Source organism: Nansenia antarctica, assembly GCF_963989245.1.
Source record: "Nansenia antarctica genome assembly, chromosome: 5".
Taxonomy (NCBI): Eukaryota; Metazoa; Chordata; class Actinopteri; order Argentiniformes; family Microstomatidae; genus Nansenia; species Nansenia antarctica.
Window position 1 is genome coordinate 68,292,087 of NC_137690.1, and position 10,000 is coordinate 68,302,086.

Consider the following 10,000-nt stretch of genomic DNA (forward strand, 5'->3'; position numbering starts at 1 on the left):
AGTGTCTGATTATAGTTTCATGGTGTGAATAATAGTGTCAAAGAACTAGCAAGCTAGCTAGCGTGCTCAGAGGTGATGAGATGAGCTATAGCGTCTGCTGCACACTTGCCAGCTAAAGAGCTAACTGGAGGCACTTTATTATTTTACTTAAAGTAGATATACAATCTTTCTTATTCTGCTAGAATTGGGCTTTATGGTAATACCATAATGGTATATTTACAGTACATGGACAGTGGATTGAAGCATTGGAACAAACCCTCACTCATTGGAAATGTCTGTTTTTTGTAGTTGGACATACGATTTTCTTACAGGTGAGAGAGTAAGTAAAGACAGTATCTGACTGCATTGCCCACAGCAACCCAATATTCAATTAGAATGATGTTACGATTTGATATGAATTCAATGTATACCTCTTATTAAATTATAAATACTTTGGTTGTTATATTTGCCTTTTGGTTGACAGCAAAAGAGGGAGAGAGGAGGATAGAGAGGGAGAGAAGGAGAGAGAGCAGGATGGTGTCGGCACACCAGAGAGAGAGAGAGAGAGCAAGAACCAGGTGAGAAAGTGGACAGGTAGTCAAGACCACATAATGGAATGGAATGGAATGGACTTTATTTGTCATTGCTACAGTACAGGTACCAAACAACGAAATTTAGGAGGGGTGGCTCCCCTGGTGTTAGGAAAGGGAAAAAAAAAACATTTTAGAAAAAGCACAAAATCACAAGGTAAGGTAAGGAGCTGGTTTACATAAATAAAGGCTATGTACACAATCCACTGTACTATACTGCACAGATAGTCAACTAGGGTTGTCATATTGCACAAAAGTATTTTTCACGTTATTTTAATAAGTATTAAAATAAAAATGTACATACAAATATTCTTAAAAACACTAAAAAACACCAGCGTGGAAGCCACTCCGAGCCTCGCGTCTAAGCGCGCCGCCATCTTGGATCTAGATAGGATAAGTAAGTAGCCTTGAGAACCGATGGTTCTCGAGCCTAACGGCCCTTAGGGGGCAGGAGCCTATCTCCTGTTTCTGTAGCGTGAGGCAGCTTGATGTACAAGTACAGTCCATGCCACCCCCCCCCCCCCCAAGGCAGCAAACACCGGTGTAGATGCATACTGTATGCATAAGTGAGTGTGGCTGTGGTGGTGCTTATGGGGTGTCGCTACGGGACAGGTGTCGCTCTGACTGGGAGGGCAAAATCACAGTATACCCACTAGAAAAAACTAGACTACACCACTGGATATAGGAACCGTGATGGCGCTGTGCCTACAGATAGCCTACAGATCATAATATAGACTACCTCAAGACAGGACATACTATAATGAAGGATGCTTGTTTAAACAGGGCCCTAAGTGTTTGGTTACCCTTAGGAAGGCAGAGAGGAAGGGTGGTTGTTTTTCATATGGGAACAGGGCCCTAAGTGTTTGGTTACCCTTAGGAAGGGTGGTTGTCTTTCATATTGGAACAGGGCCCTAAGTGTTTGGTTAACCCTGAGGAAGGCAGAGAGGAAGGGTGGGTGTCATTCGTATTGGAACAGGGCCCTAAGTATTTGGTTACTCTTAGGAAGGCAGAGAGGAAGGGTGGGTGTCTTTCATATTGGAACAGGGCCCTAAGTGTGTGGACTGTGCGGATGCGGTCGTTTACATTTACATTTTGGCATTTTTGGCATTTAGCAGACGCCTTATTCCAAAGCAACTTACAATCAATACATTTGACTAAGCAAGTGAATCATCAACCCACCAGGCGTGGCAGGAAGAGTAATCTAGCTCAGGCCCCGGGCCATTGGCAGTCTCTGTGATAGAAGGAAAAAATGAAAAATACCTTTATTTTTTTAAAAGAAATCTTCTTGTCAATCTTTCAGATCGGCTCTTACTATGGCAGTGAGATCGCCCCGGTGGACCTGGATGGAGACGGGGTGACAGACAACCTGCTGGTGGCGGCGCCCATGTTCTTCAGCGGGGGCTGGGAGAAGGGCAAGGTGTATATCTACAGAGTGACTGAGCAGGTGGGTTCACACACACACACACACACACACAGACACGCAGACACACACTCACTCTCACACACACATACGCACACGCACACACACATACACACACACACACACATACTATCACACACACACACACACACACACACACACACACATACTATCACACACACACACACACACACACACACACATACTATCACACACTCACACACATACTATCACACACACACACACACACACACACACTCACTCACTCTCACACACACACACACATACGCACACGCACACATACACACACACACACACACATACTATCACACACACACACACACACATACGCACACGCACACGCACACACACACGCACACACACACTGGGTATATATCAGCCCAGTCCTGCGCTTGTTAGCGCCCAAACCTGACCAGCCGTCTCAGGTCTCTGATTAGCAGAGCGGGAGTGTAAACAGACACTAGACACCTGCTGTAACACAGATCAAATGGGAACACGCTCGGTGCCAGGCAGCACAACAACATCATTAAATGGCATGTGGAGAAGATTGCTGCTGAACTAAGTAGGAAAACATTCACTCCTTCAAATATAATTAGCCAGCCAAGCCAGAGCCAGTCCCTTTGGAAGGGAATCTTTATTTTTATTTTTTTTCATAGGTGTGAAAAGGCTGGAGAGAAATTCATTGGCATTGCTGATTGTTATGAGCCAATAGGGCCAGCCAGATCCCCCTTTCTCTTTCTGTCTCTCTCTCTCCCCTCTGTCTCTGTCTGTCTGTCTGTCTGTCTGATGGTCTGTCTGTCTGTCTGTCTGATGGTCTGTCTGTCTCTCTGTGTGTCTTTTTGACTGTCTGTCTGTTTGTCTGTCTGTCTGTCTCTCTCTCTCTCTCTCTCTCTCTCTCTCTCTCTCTCTCTCTCTCTCTCTCTCTCTCTCCGTCTGTTGCTATGCTATAAGTTGTAAGTAATTTCCACATTTAAGAAAGGGGGGGGGGGGGGGGTTGTAGCAACCAGGGCCATTAACAGAGGGACACCAACATAAGTTATACAAGTTATGTGACAGTTACTGTAGGAGTGGTTACTGGAACTCCAAGGGGGGGGTTCCCTTTTATCTTTGGGGACCATAGGTTGTGTTGTGTCTATCATTACTGGAATTCAACGAATGCAAAGGTCCGTATGCGTCACAGAGAGATGTCCTTCCACTCTACGCATGAGTGAGTGTGGAATGGCTGTGATGGTCTCACCACCGTAACCACAGACCACCATATGGTTCAAATAAAAGCCCCCAGAGTGTGTTATTCTCTCTCTCTCTCTTTCTCTCTCTCTCTTCCTCACTCTCTCTCCCACATTCACACACACACACACACAATATGCACACACTACCATACACACACACATGTGCGTACGCTCGCACGCGCGCACACACACACACACACACACAGACACACAATATGCACACACTACCATACACACACACACATGTGCGTACGCTCTCACGCGCGCACACACACACACACACACACACACACACACACACACACACACACACACACACACACACACACACTACTACCATAGAGTGTGTAGCACTGTCCCCCCACTCATTTGATTCTTGACTCTTTCCTTTAGAACGACTGAAAAAACAAGTGATGTCATAGTAGTGTCCACTAGGGTGTTTATCATGAGGAATGATGGGACAGCATACTGTGCATGTGGAGTGATGAAAATGCATGACTAATAATAGCCCTGGCTCTCATTCACACATAATTATGCTGAGGATTTGGACCTTTCTCTGACATCGTTTTTCCAGGCCGGGAGCTTAATTGTTTTCAAAGGCAGGGATATTTACCGACAGGGATATTTTGACTTTGACTCGACTGACTTCACACCATACTGTGAATACATATTATGCCGTATACGAATACGTATAATGCCCCCAAAGAAACATGGTGGTGAGAATTAGCCTACATCCTTTTCATAGTGATTTAAAAGTTAAAATTATGATTTAATGCAATCTAAAGGAATTACAGTAGTAGAGCGAAACAGAATACTTCAGAATACAGAATATTTTTTGGGTGAAATCAACTCGTATTTTCAAACATCAGAATAATGTGTAATTCGAAAAGTAACGTGGGTTTCTCTGACCTTTTGCGTTGTCCAAACCTTCTGTTTTGCTGGTTTTGACCCGGCTCCTAGCGGAAAGTCACTCTGAGTTTGAGTTCACTCAAGCGCAGAGGACAGAAGGACAGAGCAATCCCGTTTACGCATCTGTGAGTCTAAATTCTGTACGTTCATCATCTGTTGAGTTTAGACAGCATGGCTACGCTAAGCTGGCTGTGTGTCGTTTGGTTTACTTTCCGAGACGAATTTTGAAGTAATTGGAATAACAAACAATAACCCCGGAACAATGAGGGGAAAGTTTAAGACAACAATGTTCCCTGGGTCTCATTATGTAAATAAATGGATGCTTGTCCTGCTCCGTCCTGTCGGCTCGAGGTAGAGGGATTAGGATGAGGGCCGGGGGAACGGAGCGATCCCAGAGGGCAGGGGCTCTACCCACAGCACAGGAGATGAGGGATTTGGGTTGTTTCTCCCTTATTTCCTTATTGCCATTATAGATTTCCATTTGGCATCTGTTATTGCTTATGTGTGGTAGCTGTATGCTATTGTCTATGTGTGTGCATGTGAGTATGTATAAATGTTATTCTTAATGTGAGGTTTTTTGTGTGTGTATGGTATTGTTTATGTGTGTGTGTGTGTGTGTGTGTGTGTGTGGAATAACTCTCTTTCCAGACACACAGCGTCACCTCTTTGTAATCTTTCCTGTTTATGTGCAGTGGTACCCCACAAATGGGTTATTTTTGTCAGTGTAGGCACAAAATAACATCCGTGGGAGGTAGCCTCACGTTTCAATAATAAAATGCTTATTTTTTTTATTTTGTTTTTCACAATCACAGGTACCAACAGAGAACAAACTTAAATAAACCCTCCATCCCCCAAATACCAGACATATACGTATTAACAAACACTATACATAGCCAGACGCCCATAAAAGTAAAATAAATAGTACAAACAAAATTCTTCAAAAAAGGTTAGGAAAGGTTGCCAAATAGTGAGGAATTTCTTAGTGGATTTTATTTTTTTAGAGAGTAGTGGAGTCAGGGAGAGGGTCATACGTCATTATTCATAATTCAAGTCCAAGTAGGTGAAATAATACAAACAGTGACATTTGACATCTTGTCTTCTACCTCAGAGTCGTTTTATCTTGGAGGGAGCGCTAGAGATCCAGGACCGGGGTCAGAACGCGCGGTTCGGCTCATCTCTGGCCCCGGTCCCTGACCTGAACGGAGACTCCTTCAACGATGTGGTAGTGGGAGCTCCCCTGGAGGACGACCACCGTGGAGCCATCTACATCTTCTTCAGCCAGCGCAACAGGATCCTGCGCAAGTACAAACAGGTAAGGGGGGCTGAGAGCTATGGGCAAATAAAGTGCTATTCTATTCTTTTTTTTAAGGTAATTTTTTTCAGAGTGGGGCAGTCCCACCCATATTCTTCATTCCACTGGATAGAGACAGTGAAGGCAGACAGGAAGTAAGGAGGAGAGGGCATGTCAGCAGGGCATGGGCCAGATTCGAACCCATGCCGACATGGGCATAATGTGTGCACTGTAGACCGCGATGCCAGACCACTGGACCACCCCAGGCCACTTGCTATTCTATTCTATTGTATAGGCAGGGTTGAAGCACTAGAAAGACTTTTGTTTTGACAGTATTTGCTCTCCTCTGTAACTTAGAGTTAGCTTCAACCTTCACTCGGTCACTCCCCCTCTCTTCCTCCCCGTCTCCCCCCCTGTCTCCCCCCTGCTCTCCCCCTCTCAGAGGATCGCAGCATCAGACCTAGCCCCAGGCCTGCAGTATTTTGGCCGTAGTATCCATGGGAAGTTAGACATGAACGAGGACGGTCTAGTGGATTTAGCTGTTGGCTCCTTGGGTGCAGCCGTGCTTCTCTGGTAGGTAACTGATGCTCCCTGGCCCTGCTCAGATCACTCCTTTAACTGACGACATCAAACAAAAACAAACCAAAAAAGAAAGAAAAAGGCATATTGTAGCATTCATAGCCTACAATACATGTCAATATGCTTCTACATTTTATATTGGGTTTCAACGATTCAGTGACGATGTGTACGCTTGGTCTCCAGGTCTCGCAGCGTGGTCCGTATCCATGCCAACGTGAGGTTCGAACCGCGCAAGATCAACATCTTTGTGAAGGACTGTCGCAGGGGGGGCAAGGACGTCACTTGTATGTCGGCCATTGTGTGTCTCAACGTCACGGCGAGGACAGCCATCCCTCCTACACAGGAAGTGGGTGAGTGTCCAGAACTTGGGCATCTGAGTAGTCTAAAGTTGCTTCCTTTCCATGTCTCATTCGTTCCCTTAAAGGTTGGTTCTGCTTATTTTCATGTTTGAAATATCATCTTACCCTGAGTAGGCCAGTAGTGAATGCCTCTCTCCGGTTCTCCAACTTTGTTACCGCAGCCACAGTTAGCAGCTCCCTAATAGACAGGATTCTTAGGTTAGCATTGTTGAAATGACCTGCCAAAATCCCATCGGAGAAACGTCAAACTAGGTTTAGTTGCGAGTTACACTTGAAAGGGCCACAGAGAGCAGCAAACTACATGCGACCCCTTTAAGACGCATGTTAGAAGACCTCCGTCAATACTGTGTGTCCAGGGCTGTCAGATCAACACATTTGAAGTAAAGCGAATGAGAAGGAGATACTCCTTTAGTGGCTCTAGATCCATTGTTAGTGTATTTGTTCACTGGATCAGGGGTAATGACTCATATAAATAAAGAGTGCTCCTGTCCTCACCAATGTCTCCCTGCACTTAAGCCCCATGGAGCCATAGCCATAGGAACATCATGCTCAGCCAATCTCATTCTCTTCCATGGGAAACAGAAAAAAAAAAACTTTGGTGTGGTATTTATATCTTTGTTAAAAACCCCAATAAAAACCCAAACGACAACACTCGAATGCCTCTTTGACCAGCTCTACTTCTGTTCTCCCTACAGTCCTCCTCTCCGTGTAATCTGTGAAATACTGCTGTTCGTTGGCACAGAGAACAAAAGACACACTGAGCAGAAACACTGTTCAGGGTTCAGATTTAAATATTTCCGTATGGCGGCTCACAGTCCTCTGGACGTGTATCCCTCAGTCTCCCTGGCGGCTGTTGCCTCAGACAGGCTGCTCTGCTGTTGGCCAACTCGTGAGAGAGAACGATGGCTGCTTGCCCCCAGCGCAGAGCCCAGCCAAAGGAACATGTTTCCTCACTGTCAGTGACATATCACGATCTCAGATCAGACAAGCCCGTCTGTCAGTGAGACATCACGCTTGCAGGCTTTACAGGGGATGTGATGCCAACTCTGATGATCCCTGGTCTGGGTTTTCCATAGCCTAAGAAGCCGTTGGAACCTGGCTCACCCCCCCACAGCGCGGTAGCGTCTACTGTATCTCAGATGATGATGATGTTTCACAGCATATTTATTTGGCTGGAGTGTGACTGTTGTTTGAGATACAATCTCACGATCTCACCTTTTGTTCATTAGAACGAATCAATGCAATTGGCCGGTCATACTGGATATTTCATGTACATTTCATGTAAATTATACATGAAATAGCCAGGTCTACTCTCTTCATTCTATGGCTATGGTTCCAAAACAATATTGTAGAAGGTATAGAGTCCTGTATATGTGATTAGGCTGCTGGTGTTCAACCTGGAGATAACCCAACCTGGCAACCCACACCTCCATGTGTGCCCTGAGGATGTGTTTTTGACACTGTAGATCATGCTATTATGTTAACTAAATTACAGTCTTATGGTGTCAATGGTGTCAAATTATAATGGTTTAGTCTGACCGTAAACTGTTTGTCTCCTGGAACGGGACAGAATCCAAATTTGAACCTAAACTGTAACTTGTGCTGATTGCTGGTTTACAGTAAAGCCTACTATATATTTTTTTTTACTAAAAAGAGCTCTAACATGATTTTTGTTCCAAAAAAACAAACACAGCGTACATTTTGATGAGGACATATTCTAATATTCTAAACGTGTACCTTTTACCAAATTTCGAGACATACTCATTGATGAAAAACACTTACTGGAAAAATCCCACATCTTGTCATCTTCTACCTAGGAAAACTATTGTAAATGTGTTGTATTCTATATGTTTATTTCTTACATTGTTTGGGGTAGCACTCATAAGATCTATCCAAATCATCTTTTTATTTCGCAGAAGTGTTTTGTAAGGATGGCAACCTTTTCTGACCCCCTCACTAGCTCAAGCCCTTTGTTTTGCAGATCTGCCAAATTATTTTACATTTCTGAAAAAATCTTCTACCTATCAGTTTTCACAACATGTTTCAGTTAAACAAATACGTTCACAATTACCCCACAATATCCTCCTCTAATCTCCGTACTGCCTTTTTCATAACTACCGGTAGTAATGGACAATTCAGATTTGTTGTTTTTTCTGGAACAGCCTCCCAGATCATCCAGATAATTGTATTTATTTTATTTTAGCTGTTAACCGAAACATATTCAAGTTCCAGTTATATAATGAATATGGGCTCAAAGTGCAGACTCTCAGCTTTTGTGGGTATTCACATCCAAATTGGAGGAAGGAGTTGATGTGAACACGCTGTTGATGTGACCACACAACACAGTCAAAGGTGAAACATTTTTTAAACTTCTCAAGTGAAACAGGCCATCCGTAGGCTGCAAAAACAAAAAAATAATCCATCAGAGAGATAGTGGGAACATTAGGAGTGGCCAAATCAACAGCTTGGTACATTCTGAGAGAAAAGGAACACACTGGTGAGGTCGGCACCACAAAAAGGCTTTGACGTCCACAGAAGACAACACTGGTGGACGATCACAGGATCCTGAAGAACATTCTCCAGAAGATAGGCATGTCATCATCCAAGTCTACCAGAAAGAGAAGACTTCCCAAGAGCAAATACAGAGGGTTCACCACAAAGTGCAAACCATTAATATGCCTCAACATCTAAAAATGCCAGCCCAGTTCTGTAACAGCATTCTTTGGACAGATGAACCTAAGATCAACCTAGTACAGAATGATGGGAAGAAAACGGTTTCAAAGACTTGAAACGGCTCATGATCCAAAACATACCACATCATCTGTATTGCTGATGTGACAGAAGACAGAAGCAGCCGGATGAATCCTGAAGTGTTTAGGGATATACTGTCTGCTGATATTCATCCTGATTAAGCATAGTTGATTGGACACCGCTTCAAAGGCCCACAAACAAACAACAACTGAAGACAGCTGCAGTAAAGGCCTGGCAAAGCATCACAATGGAGGAAACCCAGAATTTGGTGATGTCCATGGGTTCCAGACTTAAGGTAGTCATTGCCTGCAAAGGATTCTCGACAAAGTATTACAAATTTACATTTTATTTATGATTATGTTAATTTGTCCAATTACATTTGAACCCCTGAAAAAAATCTAGAATAAAAATGGTTGCAATTCCTAAACGTTTCATACAATATTTTTGTCCAACCCCTTGAATTAAAGCTGAGAGTCTGCCCTTCAATTACATCTTGATTGTTTTATTTAAATTCCATTGTGGTGGCATACAGAGTCAACGTTATGAAAACTGTGTCACTGTCACATTGTGTCACAAAGATTTCCGGACCTAACTGTATCTCTTGAAGCAACTGTTTTAATATTCCTTTTCAATTGTTGCCTTTCATATTCTTTTATTTTCATTTAATCAAAATGTTTAAATTTTTTCAATTTTTTTACTTTACTTACATTTTCTATTTTAGTTTTTCTTATTATTCTATTACTTTTTGGGGAAGGCTTCTCGACAAGCCCTACCAGGTTCCTTAACCTCCCCTCACAATTAGCCCCTTTCTTTGTTTCTTTCACATTGTGTGTGTTCTAAATAAATAAATAAATAAACTACAGCGGTGAGGT

At 43.4% G+C, this 10,000-nt stretch overlaps 1 protein-coding gene across 2 annotated transcripts in view; it reads left to right on the forward strand.

Moving 5' to 3' along the window:
* LOC308158896 (integrin alpha-11-like) overlaps nt 1-10,000 on the forward strand; it is a gene marked incomplete at its 5' end in the record, with an annotated part of 56,330 nt that overhangs the window by 31,783 nt on the left and 14,547 nt on the right. For both annotated transcript variants that reach the window (XM_080532608.1, XM_080532609.1), the window contains 4 exons: nt 1,870-2,013; nt 5,257-5,460; nt 5,882-6,012; nt 6,202-6,368. In XM_080532608.1, coding sequence (XP_080388734.1) covers nt 1,870-2,013; nt 5,257-5,460; nt 5,882-6,012; nt 6,202-6,368 — 646 coding nt within the window. The remainder of the gene's footprint in view (nt 1-1,869; nt 2,014-5,256; nt 5,461-5,881; nt 6,013-6,201; nt 6,369-10,000) is intronic.